Source organism: Falco peregrinus, chromosome 2, assembly GCF_023634155.1.
Source record: "Falco peregrinus isolate bFalPer1 chromosome 2, bFalPer1.pri, whole genome shotgun sequence".
Taxonomy (NCBI): Eukaryota; Metazoa; Chordata; class Aves; order Falconiformes; family Falconidae; genus Falco; species Falco peregrinus.
Genome location: NC_073722.1, coordinates 98,929,624 through 98,949,188, shown reverse-complemented (window position 1 = coordinate 98,949,188; position 19,565 = coordinate 98,929,624). Strand labels below are relative to the sequence as shown.

The 19,565-nt window shown below is 50.0% G+C and overlaps 1 protein-coding gene across 4 annotated transcripts in view; it reads right to left on the bottom strand.

The window, feature by feature from the left end:
• The window catches only part of TTC28 (tetratricopeptide repeat domain 28), a 192,384-nt gene that overhangs the window by 41,290 nt on the left and 131,529 nt on the right, over positions 1-19,565 (bottom strand). For 3 of the 4 annotated variants that reach the window (XM_055794384.1, XM_055794383.1, XM_055794385.1), the window contains 3 exons: positions 12,518-13,025; positions 2,166-3,507; positions 1,258-1,781 (listed from right to left, as the gene is read on the bottom strand). In XM_055794384.1, the coding sequence (XP_055650359.1) occupies positions 1,258-1,781; positions 2,166-3,507; positions 12,518-13,025 (2,374 nt within the window). Of the gene's footprint in view, positions 1-1,257; positions 1,782-2,165; positions 3,508-5,328; positions 5,905-12,517; positions 13,026-19,565 lie in introns of those variants that run through there. The other variant, XM_027776922.2, reaches the window with a different exon arrangement.

The window sequence follows — 19,565 nt, the reverse complement described above, 5'->3', positions numbered from 1 at the left end:
TTCCAGAAAATACACCTCCTGCCACATTACTGGCTCACTTCCCACCAGCTCTCCCCAGCCTTCTGGCAGGCTCCGCATGGTTTATGTACTGAGCCAGAGCAGAGGGCAGGGTCCCGGAGTGAACAACCTGGAGCTTGTTTCACTTCCAGAAGCACCTTCTGTGTTGTCCCCACTGCCACCACGCTCCAAACCTCTCGCCTCCGTGGGCTGGGCTGACAACAGGGACACCTCCGTCCTCTTAGGCACCTCAGGTTTCCCATGGACTAGGGAGCGGGGGCCCAGGCCGTGACCACGCAGCTCAGCAGCAGCTAGTACTTACAGGCTTTTCAGGAATGCTGTGTCACACCAGGAGAAGGAGCTGTATTTAATTTCTCCCCTTCCAACTTAATTGAATTCCCTCAGCATTCTGGAATCCTGCCAAGGTCAGTTTCAGGAAAACCAGACTAACTGATGTAATTAATCCTTCGGCTTCCAGCTTCATACACTACAGTTACACTGCTCATCCACTCCATCACAGAGCTACCACCTTGAGCAGATGCTGCTTGCATGCAGGAATCCCTTGCAGCAGCACAACTCACAAGCCAGCGCTGGCCCCTGCGCTCAGCAGTGGCAGATGGCTTCCACACACCAAGGGCTGCACCTCCCTCACCTCCCTATCAAACACAACTTACTTTCACTCACAGCTTAGAGGACACTCACCCACCTGGTCTCACTCCCACTTGAACACAGAAGGAAAAGCCAGGTGGCTATCGGCAAGGCACACAGCAAGGCGCACACAAAGGTTTGAGACCCGCTCTCAGGATCAGAGAGATCTATCACAACCTGCTGTGGTTTTCCCAGAGCCAGTTCCTGGCATGCAATGCTATTTATACAGAAGGTTTACAGCTTCTAGGCTCAGGCACAGAAGAGCTTTATAAAGAGCCTCTGCCAGATGCAGCCTGGACACAGGCTCAGAGCTAGCCGAGATGCCCCCAGGAAGGCACAGATTGAGCTTTGCAATGCTTTGTCTACAGTACGCCAGGAAGGCTCCGAGTGACGTGGCGGGCTGACCATAACAGCCTGCTTGGGCAGCTACTCACACAGGTGCTCAACAGTAGCTATGGATGCCTGCAAGAGCTCTTGCATCAAAGGCTACTGTCAAACACATCCTCTTAGTGCCACGCTCACAGGACCTCGCATGTCTCCATGTCTTCAGGCCTCCCTCCTACCCCACCGCACGTCCCACTACATGCTGCATTGCACAATTCAGCCTCTTACCTTCCTGCAGGTACATCACAGCCTGAGAGTAGTTCTGCAAGGCGTGATGAGTCCTCCCCAGACTGCTGTAAGACACAGTTTTGGCTACAAGGTCATTCATTTGTGCTGCAATGCTGAGGTGCTGCTCCTGATAAACCACCGCCCTCTCGTAGGTGCCCAAGGACTCGTAGGTCAGGCCCAGGTTGCCGTACGCCCGGCCCTGGCAAGTGGGGTTGTTGGTCTCCTCCGCAATCTGCAGGTCGAGCTGGTGATACTGCAGGGCTGTGTCGTACTCCCCCATCTGCTGGTAGACCCCACCGAGGCCGCAGGCAGCATCACTCTCCAGAGCTCGGTCCTTCATCTCTCGAGCAATGTTGAGTTGGCGCTCCAGGCAAGAAATGGCTTGCTCGTAGTTCCCCAGCTGGCTGTGCAGGCTCCCCAGCTCCCCGTAAGCCTGGGCTTTGTTAAATGCCTCCCCCAGCTCATGTGCCACCACAAGCCTCTTCTCAAAGCACACCAATGCCTGCTGCAAACTTCCCATAGCCCTACAAGGGAAGAAAACGGCAGCATTTATTTTGCCAGTATTTTCTTGGAAGGAGATGTCTTGCCATTTCCTCTAGAGACCAGCTCAAAGCTTTGAGGCAGAAACAAATCTCCCCCCAAGAGACAACCCTGGTACCTCTGAATCAATCTCCTTCTTCTGCTACCCTATAAACTTCTCTTCCTCTCAGGGCAGAGCAACACCGCTTCGTTATTTTTGCTGGTAGCACGGTCCCCAGCACCCAGAGGACTCTACTACTCGCTCCTGTGCCACATCCCCGTGCACGTGTACAGTAGCCACACAAACACCCCCCATCAGTAACACAACACATCCATTTGTACTTGTACTCCACTGTCTGTCATTAGAATACAGACGGAGCGCTCCTTACCTGTGCCCATTGCCCAAGCCCCGGTAGGCCTTTGCCTGGTCTTGCATACGGTTCAAGCTTTGAGCCACAGACAGGTACTGTTCGTAATACTTTATAGCTTCCTCAAAATCTCCCAGAGCCTCGTAACAATCTCCCAGGTTCCCATATGCTCGGCCCCGATCTAACACGGATTCATTTCCACTGAGCTGCTGCAGCATGGCCAGCTGCTGCTCAAAGTAGCCGATAGCTTCCTCCATGACATTCATGTTCATCTTGGTAATGCCCATGTTACCATAGACTTGAGCTTCTATGCTGGGGTCCTTCAACTTCTGCCCAAGCTCCAGCTGTTCTTCGTAACACTTGAAGGCCATGGTGTACTTCCCAAGTGACATATATACTGCAGCAAGGTGACCGTGTGCTCTGCATTCACCCGGCATATCTCCCAGCTCCTGGTACACCTCCAGCTCCTGTGTGTGGTAACCTAAAGCCTTGTCACATTTCTGTACCATTCTGTATGCAGAGCCCAAGGCTGCATACGCACTGGCTTCCAGTCTCCTGTCTTTAACATGATGGGCTAAGCTCAACTGCTGCTCATAAAATTTTATTGCACCATTTACGTCTTTTTTACAGACAAAAATATCCCCCAAGTTTCCCAGAGCTCGGAATTTGGCCTGGGAATTGTTCAGAGACTGGGCCAGTGACAACAGGTACTTCTGACACTCCTCTGCTTTGCTGAAGTCCATCAAGGCTTTGAAGGCCAGGCCCAGGTTGCAATAGGCTTTGGCTTGGCTCAGCTTGTCATGAAGATCCTTTGCTAAGGCAAGATCCTGCTCGTAGTACTTGACGGCTTCCTCGTAGTTCCCAAGGCAGTAATGGGCATAGCCAAGGTTGTGGCAAACCTTCCCCTCCCCCTCCATGTCCTGCAGCTCTGGGGACAAGCGCAGGTACTGCTCGTAGTAAGGGGCTGCCTGCACGTACTCTCCTCGTGAGCAGTGGAAGTTGCCTAAGTTGCTGAGGGCGCGCGCTTCGCTCTGGATGTCCCGCAGCTCCCGCGCGATGTTGAGATGATTCTGGTAGTGCTGCAGCGCGCGGTCATGGGCACCCAGCGCTTGATAGGCAACTGCCAAGTTCCCGTGCGTAGATGCCTGAGAGGCACGGTCATTTACTTCCATCGAAATCTGCAGCTCCTGCCGATGGTACTTGACAGCCTGGTCATACATGCCGAGAGCGTTGTAAGCGTTGCCCATGTTGCCGTAGGCCCGGCCCTGGGCCGCGTAATCGCTCAGCTCCTGAGCTATGGACAGGTGGGTCTTGTGCAGCCGCAGCGCAGTGTCATAGTCGCCCTTCATCTGGTGAATGATTCCTGAAAAATACAGAAACGGGCTCAACAAAACCACTCCTCCACAACACCCTGCCAGGCCAGGATGCTCGTGCAGCCGGCCCTCAGCAGCTCACGACGCGGCCCCTTCCTCAGGCCCCCCCTGCCCCGCACCCATCCCTTCCCCTCAGCACCCCGACACGGCCCTTCTCAAACAAACTGCCTCCTCGCTCCTGACGGGCAAATCCCAGAGAAGCGTTCATAATACACATGAAGCACCCCTTCACCACAACAACTGGGTGGTCTGGCCTTACAAAATGCCCATTTTCTTTTTAAATTATGCTATTTTTTTCCCCCATCCGTGATATCTGGTGACTCCAGTGCTCACACCCAAGAGGCTCAGCAAGAAAGCACGAAAGCACTCCCACTCGCTTTTCCATCTCAGTCACACCATCTTGTACTTGTTACGAGACATGGAACCAGAGCTCTGAATCTCCTAATGTCCCAACTTATCCTTAAATTAGCTCTGCGCTAATACATGTGGCTCCTTTGCAAACAATCCTGAAGAAGCCACCAGAGGCAGCCCTGGAAGCACAGACCCTGCAGGTTCGCCACAGTTACTCGATACCTGAAGACAACGTCAGGTCTTTCTCTGCCCCTAAAAGAAAACAACTTCCAATTTCCAACTCCATATCGCAACCAGTGTGTGGGAAGGAAGAGATGTAGAGGGTCAGGAAGCAACTGCCTGCCCCGGCCACTGGCAAGCACAGCATGCTGTCATTGGCCCTGCGCATCAGCCTACTTTTTGTCAGTACTTTTAAAGAGAAATTTGTAGACAGAGGCTTTCCAAGTGAGCCTGGAACATGACAGCCAAGATTTGCTTTCCTGAGGCAATTTGGACCTCGCAGATTCATTTTTTAAACTCATGCAGGACTGAAAACCTAAGTTCCATTACCTCAGCATGAGGCACTCTGGCTGGATTACTTGTCTTTCTATCAAAGTCAGTCATTCAAAAATTCTGCTCATTTTCCAACTAACATGAGGCTTCAGGAGAAGGCAATTTAGAAAACACGGGCAGAACAAAACAGGATGAAAATGGCAAATGCTTGGTTGCTGCTGACAGTTCGTTTCCCTCCCCCTGCATGGCAATTGTGATCAAAGCCAGCGCTCATGGCAGGAGGGACTGGCTCCCTGGTGCCTTAGTCCAGCTCCTGGCCAAATCCTTCCTCAGCTCCAACGAGCCTGCGGCTTTAACTGATGAGCGTTAGCTATTGCGTCCCTGGCTGACGCATGCTGATGTTTCTCTCCAGCATGGCGAGGGAAGGTGGTGGCAGCACGGACAGGATGAGCCAAGCTAAGTGACCCCACGTGGATACTCTGGCCCCCCACCTCTGATCTGCAGGCAGAGGCAGAGCCGGGGCTCAGCGCACAGCCACAATGCCACGCACGGCACAGCGCTCGCCAGACAGACCGCCCCGTTCTGCGGAAAAAGCACAAAGTCATTACTGGGGGTGGACTGGGACAGGACACAAAGTGATGTAACTTAGAAACTGCAAAAAACAGTCTCTTTGAAAGCATCTCATTGCTTCACAAACTAAGAATTTGCTCAATCTTTCTCCTGGAACAGCAAGAGGTGTCTGAGCTGGATGCAGGCAGAACCAGTGCTGCCCAGGGAGCCCGCGCTCCCAGCCTGCCTCCCCAGCACGGCATCCCTCCCAGCCAGCACCCCGGGGTGCCTGGACCCCAGCACCGGCAGCCAACGCAGTGGGCTCCCCCTCTGAGAGCTAACACACGCTCATCGGAAACACCCCGAAATCCCGGCATGTCCAGATTAAGGGAGCGAGCAAGCTTTTCCTAATCACTTACTGCTAAACGGACAGATTCCTCATGGAGACCAGACATGCCGCTGCTCTCCACCAGCACCGCTGCTCCTCCTCGGAGGAACCAGGTGCGGGGAAGCACTCAGTTTGAAGTGACCGTAAAAGGGAGAGAGAGGACAGAAAACAGGTTAAAAGCAAATCTTTTTTGTTGTGATGTTCTTGTTCTGTGGTGAGGTGGTTCTTAATTACGAGTCAAAGAGCAGAAATGAAGACAAACCTTATCAAAAATTTTTAGTGGTGACTTTGGCACAAAGGAAGGGAGCGCTATTCAAGATGTGCTGTGAAACCCGTTAAGAAGCACTGCTGACACAGAGAAGGATGGGATTATTATGGAGGAAGGACTGGATAGCCTTACGTACCACAGCAACAAGAATGGGGTGATGAAAATTAGCAGTAAACTATGCAAAGACATGCACTCCAGGACTACAAGGCCAGGGAGTCATCACATGGAAATGAGACGGAGTGATCCAGTGAACTGATGTATTTCCAGTACAAGAAATCCAAATGTGATTCCTGTTGGACACTGAAGAGTTAACTGATTCACAGACCAATGCTGGTGTAAACAAAGAGGGGCATCAGCCCTAGAAATTGTTTTCACCCTCAGAGTGCCAAGGCTCCAGAGCAGCCAAGCAAACAGTACATTACCATTGCAATGGCTTGTGGTCAGTTTACCAATCCTGGTATTTGTGTGACTTGGCATGTGCAGTACCAGCAGACTGGATGCAGCACCCCAGGAGGCATCCTTCACTTCTCTCGGTTTAACCATCGATTCCCCTGGTAACTCTTGTGTTTCTACAGCTTTTCTGGGAGAGTACCTGAGGCCAGCTGCAACCACTCACGGGCCAAAGAATTACACCAAGAACATGGACATCCCTTACTGCTGAAGCACACGCTGCCTCAAAAACACGCTGTTTGCCTCCCAGTTGCTGCTTGCACTGGCACGGTGCTGCAAGCACGCAGACTCTTGGCTTTTAGGCCACCTTCCCAAAAACGCTTACCACCCTCTCAGAAACACTCACACCACCCAGTCACAACATCATCAACAGCATCCCAGGCAGAAGTGGCTGCTGCAGGATGTGAAGGAGCTCCTCAGCAAGCCTCTCTAAAAGCACATTCATAGTCCTAATTTCTAAGCATCCTCCTGTCTCCCTCCCATTGAATGGCCACTGTGTTTTCCTAACCTCAGGCTCTCCTCAGCTACACACTTAAACAAAATTCCTGCCAAAACCAGAGACAACCGTGGCCCTGGACTGCAGACACTGGCTGGCTCAGAGGGGATGCTGACTCCACACCTTTCTACTAGTTTCATGTATGTTTTATCTGTGAGCCATGTGAAGCCTGGTTGTTTCACATTCTTTCCCATGTCCTGCAGGACAAGCTCCTTCACTGCAATCTTTGGCAACAAAATAACTGCAAGAAACAGACCAGATGTCTCTTAGGAAAAAAGAGAGGCTCATTTTGGGCTGCAAGGGATTCTGCTGGTCTGGAACATGCAATAGTTACTTTCTTCAATACCCATCTCCCCAAAACTAGATCAGCTTCCACGCTGATACCTTAGAAACCAAGATGACACCCAGGCAGGTCTGGCCTGCCATTTGCTGTTTCTGTTGTCCACATGGCATTTGACATTGGAAAATTTAGGTCAAGAGAAACAGCTGCAAAGCTGCCTGCCCGCAAGAGGTGTTGGAGCAGCAATGAACGCAAGTTCCTGCTTTTAGCAGCTAGTACATTAAAAAAAGTATTAAGAGATAACATCAGGAGCTTGGTGTTAAATCCGTACTTCAGCTTACAATTTCTCTTGTGCCCAAAAAATCCTTCTAAACAGCTCTTGTACCAGTGTATCCATTAGCCAATACAGTCCTCAGGCCAGAGCACTGCTGTGTGCAGAGCACAAGATGCTCGATCAGACAGGGGCTCCTCTGGCCACACGTGGATCACCAGCCTTAAGACACGAATCCCACTCCTGTCACAAAGTTCCTCTCCTTATTCTTCCATCTCAGCTCTCTTACCCTCCACAGATCAACATCTCTGGTAGTACTGGAGATTATTTTGGCAAATACTCAGCTAACTTGACAGAGAAGGAAACATCTCCAGTTTCCCAGGTCATGGAAGAGGCCCTAGTGAGCAGACAGAATGCCACAGCTCAGCCTCAAAGCCTAGGCACCCTGAAGAAACTCCCCTTCACTGTGAGGAACAAGAGAAGTCAGTGCACAGTGGTGACCATTAAAATGCCATTGACAGCTCAGGTGGTGTGTCCACAGGCGTGGTGGATGCTAGCGAGACGTCCTACACTCAACAGTAATTACCTTTCTCTCTCAACATGGAGCAACTCACAATGGAGAAAGAGGCTGACCCAACCCGGACTCTCCCACTTCATACTGGAGGACAGGCAAGAAAAGGAGTCCCTGGCGCTGGAGATACTAGGAATTCCTGCGCCAGGACACCAACCTCTCCTGTCCTGCATGAAGGAGAAGGAAAGTGGGAGAAGAAGATGGCAAGTCAGACACAGAGCATGGCTTTGAAAGGCAAATGGCAGCCAGAGAAGTAAAATTCATCCTAGAGATCAGGGCAACAAGTTACTGCAACAGCTTATGGTGCTGCTCTCTGGAGAGGCTGTGGATGGAATTTCACCCTGGACACTATGTCCACCAGAAAGGCTGCTCTCTGTCAGGAGCCCTGCTCGAGCAAATTCCCAGAATTTCATCTAAAAAATTCAAGTTGCTTTTAGGAAAAAAGGAACCTGATAAGAGACCCCACACAGCACGTCCTGGTATGTTTCCAGCATTTGCCAGGGGTAGTTACAAAGGATGGCCCACGAAGGAAATGTTCTGACTCAGACTCCAAAATCATCACCTACCAAATATATTCTCTCTTTGTGCATTCCTCAACAGACAAAAATGAGGTTCGTAGATGGATGGGAGATGAAGCCTTCACAGTTCTAAATGATTTAGTCAGCCTCTTTACTGCCAAGAAAGGAGAAAAACAGTGAGCAAATGTTTACCAGGAGATACCCAGGACAAAACCAAGCAGCATAACAGAGAACAAAGCTGTGCTCTCTTCACCCATGGAGCCTGCTATCATATTAGTTTGCTCAAGCTGTCACCCATCTGTTGTGGCACTTAAGGAAGAAGGATCCAGAAACACACTGTCACTTCAAAACATCAGCGTTCTGACTCATTCTTACAGCTACAATTATTGATTTCAAAGTACAAGATAGCCTTCTGGTCAAGCAGCTAGGCTACACTCCGGAAAAGCACACGAAGGATACAGTAGAACAGACCCAAGACAAGAACCCAGCAGACATGAGGGGAGATGGCCAGAGATGGCCTTTACTGCCTTATACAGCGTAAAGCACCAAACCCAGCACAAATTACGTTAACTCCCAAGTTTTCTTTCCTTAATGATGAATACAGTTAGAACCGTGTAGCAACCTGTATAAGACATCAGCAAAATAATCATAAAAGTTACATTCTGCCTGCGCAAATCACCGATTTTTCCAATTCAGGCAACAAATCAGCAATGTGAGAGAGAAAGTGTCAGACTAACTTTGGAACAAAGAGCCTTTGCAGCTCCTGCGCTGGAGCCTGGCGGGTGGTTACAGCAGAAGTCAAAGGGACCTCCAGCCTCCTGCTAGCATCAGCCAACAGTGCAGAACAAAGCTCTGCGTCGTGCCGGGGTCACTGCTGCACCACAGCTTTCACCTCACACCGAGCTAACACCGGTCTTGACTGAACCTGCTCTTTCTGAATGAAATATGAACATGCTGAAAGCTGAAACAGAGCAGAAGTGGTTCTGAAGCTCACCCATGTGGTGGGAGAACCATGTCCCAGCCCCTCCTTGGTGCGGACAGGAGAGCCTAATGGCACCCATTGTCTGACGCGCGCTCCGCTGCAACGCTGCTGGCTGGATGAGTGCACCTGTGAGCGGGCAGGGATAAGGGAAAGGAGTCCTGGGCAAGTTAGCCAGTTCTTCAGCCATCGGGGAAGACACGACCAAACGTAACCATTTTTTTATCCCAATTGCAAAAATGCTTCAAGAGAAAATACCTCGCACCGTTGGGCAACACACCCAAGCACGTGAAGACAGGCACAGAAGTTCTCTTGGAACTGTGAAGATGCTAAGCACCAAGGGAGAGACTGAGTTTTACTAATAATCTGAAGTGTCCCCTTCTCCATCGCAAAGGGAACCCTCACGAGCTGCAGAGGCTGAAAAGCCAGCTCTCTACATGGAGCCTTGGCATTTGGAAACACCATCTGCTTTGCAAAAGTTGACAATCTGAGACTTCTGGTTAAACTCCACATCCCCTTGTTGTGAAGGGCTTGATAACTTGTGACTTGCCCTCAGTCCATTACCTTCTGCTTACTGAGTCACAGAGCGCATTATATCTCCCTGCAGAGCACTGCAGCAGCTGGGCTATGTTATATTCCGTGCCTGTCTTGCTCAGCATTAGATAGTACACTTAAGAGAGTCTTCCATCTAAATCAGTGAAATGCAAACAGAAAATGTCTGTTGCTTCAGCAAAGAGGCCAACTCTAACATTCTGGCTTGGAAACACACATTTAGACACATTTTTTTGCCTGTCAGCATGGTTATTTTGACGAGGTTTTGTTTTGCATGTGGATTAGATGAAAGAGACAATTAAGACTTGACTTTTTAATTGGTACTGGATGCATTTTAAACAACAGTAATAGGCTTCCTCAACAAGAACTGCATGTTCTCTTTCTCCAGTATAACTTAACTCTGAAAGAGGAGACATAAAACTATAGCCAAATAACGGCTGAAACGTGAGATCCTGCACTCAGAAGCTAGGAAAACTATTCTAATATGGAGTGTAGGGCGGCTGAGTCAGCATACCAACTGAAAGTTATATTTAGGCTTATATCCAACACAAGAAAAACATTCTCCGTTGCACCAAAACTCTTGCCCTCTTTTTTTTAAACAAAAATCCCTGGAATCACTAAATCCAAAGCTGCTGTAAGATTAATAATGATATTAAGATGAATTTTTCTAGGCCCAACTTGACTGATTCTGAGACTGCAAAAGGGTAAGAGAATTTAAACCACAAGCACCATGAAGGCTGAGGAACAAGAGCAAGTTGCTTCCTTTTGCAGTAGCTCTTGTTTTATTCTAGGATGATGCAAAGCACCTACAGCAAGTATTAGCACTTGCAGTGACCTGCTAAGCCCACTTTGCCTCAACATTTGTGTTCAGTTTGTTGGGTTTTCTTTTTTATGATACAGAGTAGCACAAGAAAGCCTACTTTGAACATACAAGCAATTAGAAGAAATACCACAGAACTGAATCAAGCTTCCTCCTCGCAAAAGAGCTGTGGCCTGCCCAATGGCAAAGGGCTCACAAAAACAGCAGGAGACAATACGGAAAACCCAAGATGGCTCATCACTACGCCGACACAGGGAAGAAAACCAAACCCAAGTGACAGCTTCCATTTGCCCAGATTGCATCTCCTCAGTTTCCTGGATTTGCTCAGAGAGAATCGGGGCAATTCTCCAGGAAGCAGCAAGTGCTTCGGAGGGGAAGCAAATCAAATGGGTTCTATCCCTTTGATCGGAAAGGACCCTGAGCGGGGCTGCTCAGGGCACATCCACCTCACTTTATAGGCACTCACGGCTGAACACAGCTGTGCCACCTCCCCGTGACTGCGCCATCAGAACAGCCTGCACACCCTCTGCTCAGCTTTCACTGGAAACAAAACACATCAAGTTAAACTTCTCAGCAAGAGGAACTTTCCCTCAGTCCTGACCATGAGCTGGGAAGCCCGTGTGTTCCCCAAGCACAACCAAGGACATCTCCATCTCCTCCACCAAGGACCCAGAGTTCACCCCTCATCCTGCTCCCTGCCTGGACAACATGAGGTCCTGCTCCTCCACAGGGGCCCGTCTACCCCTGCCCCAGACCAGTGGATCCATCACGTCTCTGCATCTCCCTGGGACCAGCACCATGCTGGCAGCAGAGATGGAGGATGTAGTTTGTGCTTTGCTAGAGGCATCTGCTGTTGTTCCGCACAAAAGCATAAACGTTACAGCAAGCCAGATGCAAGGCTTCATCCCCCCAAACCCTCTTGCCTGTTGGGTGCTCTGTCACACTAAAAGAAATGTTATCAATGCTCACTGTTCTTTAACGCTAAGTACCCCGCAAGTGCTTTTGCCTCACAAACCTATTTTGCCTCACACATTTACCCTAATTTGTGTAAAGGAGGAGATTTGCAACAGTAATTAGAAAGCTAGGACTGTTTTGTTTTCTCCAGCTCACCTTATCTCCTTCATTCAGCTTCTGAAGACTCAGCTATTAAGAGAAATTAAGTAATTCATCAAGCCCTTTTCAATTACCTGCTGTTGATAACATCAGAGTACAATTAGCATCTACAAATGAACCAAGTGCCAACTGCCAAGCAGAAACAGAAGCTAATTTACAGCGTGGGGCAGCCTGCAAGAGCTGAGATTCAGGGGCTGCCAGCAAAAACATGTTTTGTTATACCAGCAACGGCCCTGTTCTGCCACTCCCAGCCAGCTGAGAACACAGCCTTAACGACAGCTGGAACGTCAGCAGCACAAACAGCACATCCCACGGCAGAGATGGAAATGAATCTTTGGTTGCTTCCACATCTGGTGCTGTGAAGAAGCAGCAGGAACGGACTTCACTTTGATGTAATTCAGTCCTTCCCAGCCTGCCAGAAGGATGCCAATGTCTCTCCTTAGAAGAACAAGACTCCTACACTCTACTATTTTAACATGTACATTCTGAAAACAAACTTAGTTAGGATTTGACCCATGTGTCTCCTAGCTTCCAAGACAGCAGCACATTGACATAATCCAGGTGACAAGCTCCCAAAGAAACGGCCAGGTCACTTCTGGCCTTATAGTACAAGACTCAATGTTTATTTCTGACACCTGAATAGCTCTTCAAATGCACTTCACCTTTTCATTCCCCTTCTGCCATGAGCTTGTGCTTTCTGGTGCCCTTCTGAGCAGGTTAATAATTGAACACGGGATACATTACGCTACACCACCACACATCTGCCTGTTTAATTTATGATGACAGTCTGGTGAAACTGGGGTAACTAAGAAGATAGTGCACAGCAAACCTCCTGCGTCCTGGCAGCAGCTCTGAGAGTCACGGCATTCCCTGACAAATTCTGCTCCATGTCAGGACCTTACCTAGGTTGGAGGAGGCTCTGCCTTCAGCAGCTCGGTCCTGCAGGCTCTCAGCGATGTGCAACTGCTCTTCATGGTACTGCTTAGCCCTCTCCAGGTCCTGCATACACCTAGCTGCATGGCCCAAGCCAGCATAAGCTCGCATCTCAATGGCCTTCTCAGCCAGCTCCTGGGCCAACTCCAACACGTAGTTGTGGTAGGACATAGCTTTGTCGAAGTTCCTCCGGTAGTGGTAAGCACTGCCTAGGTTGCTGTAGGCTCGAGCTTCCTCCCGCTTGTTCCCCAGCTCCTTGGCGATCTTAAGATGTTGTTCATGGCACTGCACTGCATTTTCAAAATCCCCCATTGCAATGTACACTGCTCCCATGTTGCCCAGCTCCCGTGCCTCAGAGAGCTCATCTTTGGACTGCTTTGCAAGGAGGACACACTGCTTGTGGCTAGCCAGTGCATTTGGGTAGTCCCCGATGGCTGTGTACACGTGACCCAGACTGCTCAGAGCTGAGGACGCTGCCTGCAGAGATAAAAGAGAAAAAGTAAGTACAAGTATTCATGGAAACAAGTCAGATGGGCCCAGTCCTAGAAATCAAAGCCACAAAAGGCCATTCTAGAGAAAAAAAATGTGGCTACCAGCTAGAAAAGCTGCTCTGCAGTTCTTCTACACCCTCAGGGCAGCTCAGGTGGAGGCAGCAGGAATGAGGTTGACTCAGGAGAACAGGGCTAGGATTACCTCTTTCTCTGAAGCGTACACACGGTGTGTATGTGTATCTGGTAGAGGGGAAGGACAGCACTGCAAAGACACAGAGACCACTGGGGAAACAGGGAGGGATCACTGCAGAAAACTGCTCTCCAGGACCAGCCTGAGCTGTCTCACAGAGCAGCGCTTCCCCTGCAGGCAGCTGGTCACCTCTCAGGACAACTTTAACTTCCACACCAAGTCCCGCTAACAGAAATCATCCTGTGTATGGCAGTTCTTAAGAAAGCTGACAATGATAAGCACCTGCGGAGAACTGCAAACGAACGCTTGCTCTGTTCCAGCCTCCGCCAAGCAAGCTCAAGTCAAAGCAACAGACTCCTGAGACCCCACAGGCTGATGCCAAAAGCGCCGTCAGTGACCAGCAGCAGAACGTGTAACCTGACATAACCACACTGCAGGCTCAGCCATCATGCAGACTCTGCGGTCCCTTCTTTCCAGACTGAACAGCAGCTGAATACTGCTGCTGGAAAAGGTACACCCTTGCAGCCAGCCCTCAGCCGGGAGAAGGGAGCCGCTGCTGCCGTTTGCCTTCTGATACCAGCAGGCCAGAGAGAGCCACCAACATCTTCACGTGCTTCTGCTCGGCCACTCGCACCACGTTCCAAAGAGCGCAGTTCTTACTGCGCAGCATCAGGGTCCTGCGACCACAACGTTGTTTGTTACTGAGCCCCAAACAACCTTGAGACTACAACAAAGACAATAGAATTTCAGCAGCTGGAGCCTCTGTGCCCTGGGGACATCTTAAATAAATATAGCTATCTGAAAACCTGAGTTCTTACCACCGAAAACCAGCTGTATTTAACAAGACAAATTATCTGAGAATCAGATTCTTTTGCCCACTGCGTTTACCAGGACGCAGCCCCTCCTTCCACCTGGCAAAGCCAGAGCGCTCACAGCCAGACAGCGGGGCAAGGAGCCAAGAGCAGGGATGTGCTCCTTCTGCCCAACACACATCTGCTGCCTCAGCGTGGCTGCTCACTCCAAAGCCCTGACCCCTCGTCCTCCATGCTCCCTGCACGTGCGTTTCCTTCCCTGCCCAGCTGCTGCTGTGACCCAATTCCACAGCAGCCATCTTCTCCAAAACTCCAGAAAGGAGCGGCCAGGGTGAGCAACTGCACAGAGATCACTCCCACCACTCCCTAGCACCCTAGCTCAGGAAAGATCCCGTCCACCCTTCCACCGAGATGGTGACAGCATCTCAGGACACTTGTCCTTGCTATACGAAATGGCATAACCCTGTGCTACCAATGAAGGGGCCGCCTCACCCTTGTCCTGGCCTTAGCTGCGCGCTCGCAGAGGTTGGCACTCCTGCTCACGCAGCAAATTCTGCATTTCCTAACAGGAACAACCTCTGCACTGAGCAGTGGCGGGGGGAAGCAGTTCAACCGCACCACCAAGCTACGAGTAGGTGCGGCCCCTTCAGCTGTCACTGTCAGGAAGAAAGGCATGCTCCCTCTGCTCTTGCTTTCTGAGCTCTGCCACCGGAGCCACCCGTGTGGCCATTACTTCCATCTCATTTTGCTGCCCCCCTCTTGCCATGACTTGCGTGGCCCCCCAGCACAGCCGATATCGGTGCTTTTTGTTTAAGGAGCCAGCATGCTTTACCATCCCAGGCGCAACAGCCTGAGGCACCACACCAAGAGCTCCCCCAGAAAAATGGGATCCCGTACGAGCGCACAAGGCACGCAAGGGAAAGTGCCTCACGGGTCGTGCCAACCAGCTCTCTCCAACATGAACACCACAGAGCCAGAGAAAGGCTTCAGTGCGATACTACTGATAAAAGACACCAGACTGCAAGACAAGCTGTAAAAACTGAGCTTCTTGCTCTGCAGGCATGAGACATGACTCAGAGCACAGCTCCGCAGCAAGGCTCAGCCAGCCAGCGGCCTGCGGGGGATCAACTCACCTGAGACTTTGCAGGTCCAAGCCCACCTCTTTCAGCTGTTGTAAGCAGCTGCCTCTTCCGCACTACAAGCGCACAGAAACGCACTGTGACATCAGGGTGGGAAAGAAACAAGTTTGGGAAGAAAACACTCACTCTAATTAAGCAGCTGGAGTAGCTAAGGGATGGTGGTGGCTCCCTGTGAGTGGCCATGACGAACCTCTCTAACCCACTCAGCATCAGCCCAGGGAGCCCTGGCACTTCTCCCCGGCAAAGCCATACATCTGGCCCAGGAGCAATGCGAGTCAGAGAGCTTTCCCTCTTCCTGGACATTCCCTTGAGACACTCCCCTCAATAAATGGGTACATCCCTGCTTGCCTCCCACCTGCAGACTGGCTATACCCCACAGATGCAGAGCTGTAATTCCTTTCCCCAAGGCAAATGAATAACCTCTTCTTGGATACGCTATCTAGAGACCAGATATAAAAAGAAAGCAGATCAGAAAAATCTCTTCTACAGGAGGAGAGTTGTGTCAGCCCCTCTCAACTGGAACCACATTTTGCTATTGAAATTGTGTCCCTGAAGAAATGAGCCTTTCATGACTTTAAAAAATGGTAGCAGGAGAAACCTTCCTAAAGATTATTTTTACTAAAATTATATCACAATTGGAAGAGTAATGCAAAGTCAGAAAGATCTATGGGCCAGAGCAAGAGGCAGAGAGCCAGAGGCAGCAGCATTAACAGAGCAGTACTTCCACACTGAGGAACTGTAAACATGCTGTGCTGATTCAAATTAATAGGGAAATCATCTTTTCTGATACAAGAACCTGAGGTGACAGATTAGCTATTAAACACAAATTACAGGTCATAAGATAGAAAAGTTATAAGGAAGCTCTCCCTTGGCCAGCTCCGTAAATAGCCAAGCTGCATTTGTTCTCCCTGCGGCATCCTTTCAGGCAGCTTAATTATAACGGAAGAACTGCCAGAATTCAAAATGTCTTAATTTTTTTCACTTAGCGTTGCAGACGAACTTCATTCAACGCAAGGGACAAGGCAAGAACAGCAGCGGCAGCCCGGCAGCATCCCTGCGCGGCTGTGGGACTGCTCCGCGTGACAGCGGAGGGGAAAGCCTTGGGCTCAGTCCCACAGATGGGGAGAGCGGCACTGCATTTCATGCTGCCAATACCCAACATAACCAACTGTAAGAAAGTCGCTTTTGCTGCTGTAATTACCACAGATCAAGGAGGGGAGCAGCTAGCACATCTCGGTGACATAGCGACAGGCTGGGGACAAAGCTACTGAACATGCTGCCAATGGACAAATGGTTTCTTGTGCTTGGGAGGTGTTTCTCCAACAGCCAGCACCACAGGCGGTGTGAAAACCAGCTAAACCCTCCAGAAATAAATAATTTACAGCCTCTGCAGAAGCACAGGCACTTGGCTCAGAATATCAGGGACCAAAGCCATACCCACTCCAAAAGCCACCTCCGCAGGACACCCCGCGATGCGCCGCTACCTTCACTCCACTCCCACCTCCCACAGCTCCTACTCCCAGTGGAAAACCCCCACATCACCAGCTGGAGCTGCGACCCAGCCGGCCACCACAAGACGGGTGCCCAACGGGACAAGCACGTCTCGGGAAGGGACCTGGACCTGCCCCTCACCGGTGCTGCCACAACCACACCGGCTGCCCCCGCGCCTGCAGGAGACCCTGCTCCACCTTGGCTGGACACACTGCGGTTTGGCCCTGGATGGGCTCTCAAGCAGCTCAGTGAAGTAACTCCTTGGCAGACATCAGTGAGGAAAAGCTCTTATCTAAAGGAGGGTCCGAGGCTGCTACAAAACCCACATGAATATTTCTGCTCTGGATTTTTATCCATTTTTACACAAATCTTCATGAAGATTAATATATACATAGTATTGAGTCATTTGCAATCTCGCTAATAAAAAAAAAAAGGGGGGGAAAAAAAGATAGTTGCGTGCAGACATCTTGCACAAGCCCAGACCAAAATACTGCGTGGGGCCCGTTATAGGCTTCAGGGTGCACGGGAGCTCCCTGCGCCTTGCTGGTGCGCAGCATGCTTGCTGCTGCACAGAACAAACTGGCTGGCTGTCCTGGGCAAAGTTAAAACCCAGCACAACACAATCAACAGAAGTGATTCAGCAGCCTCAATTAATCCTGAAAGGCAGGCCACCACCACCAGCAGCACTTCTGAGAGAACTGGGAAGAGAATGGAAATGTCTTTCTGGAAAACAAGGAGTCAGTGAAAACTGGTGTCTCTTGGGGCTATTAAAAAAAAAAAAAAAGTGGACATTTATGCGTGCAGATTGCTGAGTAAGATGAGCTATGGCAAAGAGCCATCTAGATGGAGCCCCAGATGATGTTACTGGGTATGGCTAAGGAAAAGGCATAAACGGAAAGCAGCACATCTCGGACTTTCTGTGCAGCAGAAAAACTTGACAGCTGCAGAGACTGCTCATACTGTACATGGGAAGAAATCTTTAGGAGGTCTCCTAGACTGGGAATCAGATCATAGGAAGTGAAATTGATGTGGCTGGAGACGTTTATTCTCAGGGCTCCTAATCCCTTTGCCCAACAGCATTTCCAGGCTCACAGTAAAGCTCAAGAATGAAGGGGACAAGCTTGGCAACCGTTCCCAAGGCACGCAGAAAGGCTTGGCTTACACATCCGAGTGCCCAGGGCCAGACTGTCCAAACCAGGACGTGGGAGGAGGACAACAGAAAAGGTAAATAAGCAGAAGGAGACAAAAAGAGAAGTGGAAGACAAAGGGTAAAGGGCTGACAACAAATAGCCTGACCTGATTAAAAAGATAGGGCTGTTTCCAGAGGCTCAGCTGCTGCTCCCAGGGCCAGCCAGCCAAAGGCAGGAAGGCTGCCTCTACCCTCTGACTTGGCCGTCACACCAACACTCCCCACCAGTTTTGTTCTGCAGCAGCCCCCGCTGTTAACTGATCCAAGTGGTCTGAGAGAAGCACTTCTCAACCACGGCAGAGCCTGCCTGAGCAGAGCCTGCGGCACTTCTGGCTTCCCCGGGGCTGACTCCGTGCAGCATCTCTCCAGCAAGACCGCTATCAGGACTTGATGTGCTTGCGGGGGCAATCAGTGGCAAGACCCTGGAGTTTGACACTAAAGCAGTGTTCAGGAACAATTTGGTGATTACATCTGCTGGGGGACACCAATGACTTACATCAGGGGGTTAGGATTCCAGAAGATAAATTCATCACTGTATACTTAGTAAAATCTTCCGCATAATGGGATCCACCACGAACTCTAAGTGGCTTGTGCACTGGGCCAACAAGATAGAGGTATTCCCAGACGCGCTGGCAGGAGAGTCAAAACGTTGCAGTGAGAGCACCAAGGCTGACACGTGAAACAGGCTCCAGCTGTGCTAGCACAAACCTCTGCTGGGTAGCAGGGCGATGGGAGACTGCAGCTTCACACCAGTGGGGTTTTGCATCAGCAAACAAAGAAAATCAATGCTTTATGTATCTGACAAAGATAAATTTTACAGTGGGGCTTGCTTACACCTCCAATTATGCAATTTATCACTTTAATAGAAGGCAGATTCTTCTGCCACTGAGATGAGGCACAGAAGGGAGTTCGGAAAAAGGTTTCTAATTGCTCTCTTTTTCTTGGATGCAACAGCCAGCTTACATTTTTCAGCTGAATAAGGTAGAGTCTGATGTTAAGCAGATGTGCATCACAGAATGACAACTAATAGGGACCTGGTGCTTCGGAGAGATGCGTTTCTTAGATATTTCAGCCTCGCCAGATAACGGTCATTTCCCAATTATGTTACATTTAAACAATTATTTGACTGATTGCACAGCTCCCTTAAATGAGAACACCATACAATAATTCTAAAATGGGCAATGTGAAAATGCTCTGCCTGGTATCTCACTATAAAGTAGCCTTAACCCCCAAACACAGAGACCAATTTGGATTGATCACAGATCGGCTTTTACAGCCAAGGTGGGGAAATCACTGGCACGGACTAAGCATTTGTGCATTTCAAAAGCCTGGCTGCAGCGTGCTCTCGCATGCTGTTTCTCTCCACTCCATTCTCCCTCTGGGCACGCGGTAACAGCAGCGCCTGATCCTACACGATGCAGTGGAGCTGTATCCAAAAAATCAGCCACGCATATTCCTAACATTTGCCCCCAAGACAGCCAGCAGTACACTCTTTTCAAGAACCAGTGTACCTCCTTATATGCAGGGTCTTGCTCTTGAATGCAAGCAAAGGTTTCCTGGTTCACCGAGTGTATTTTGGGGGTAGTGAGGGGAAGGCAGCTTCTACAGATTGTTTCTGAACACCTACACACATGCACGCACACACACACACAGAAGAAATACTTCAATTTGAAAGCATTAACAGGATGAGTTCTGCTGGCTTCAC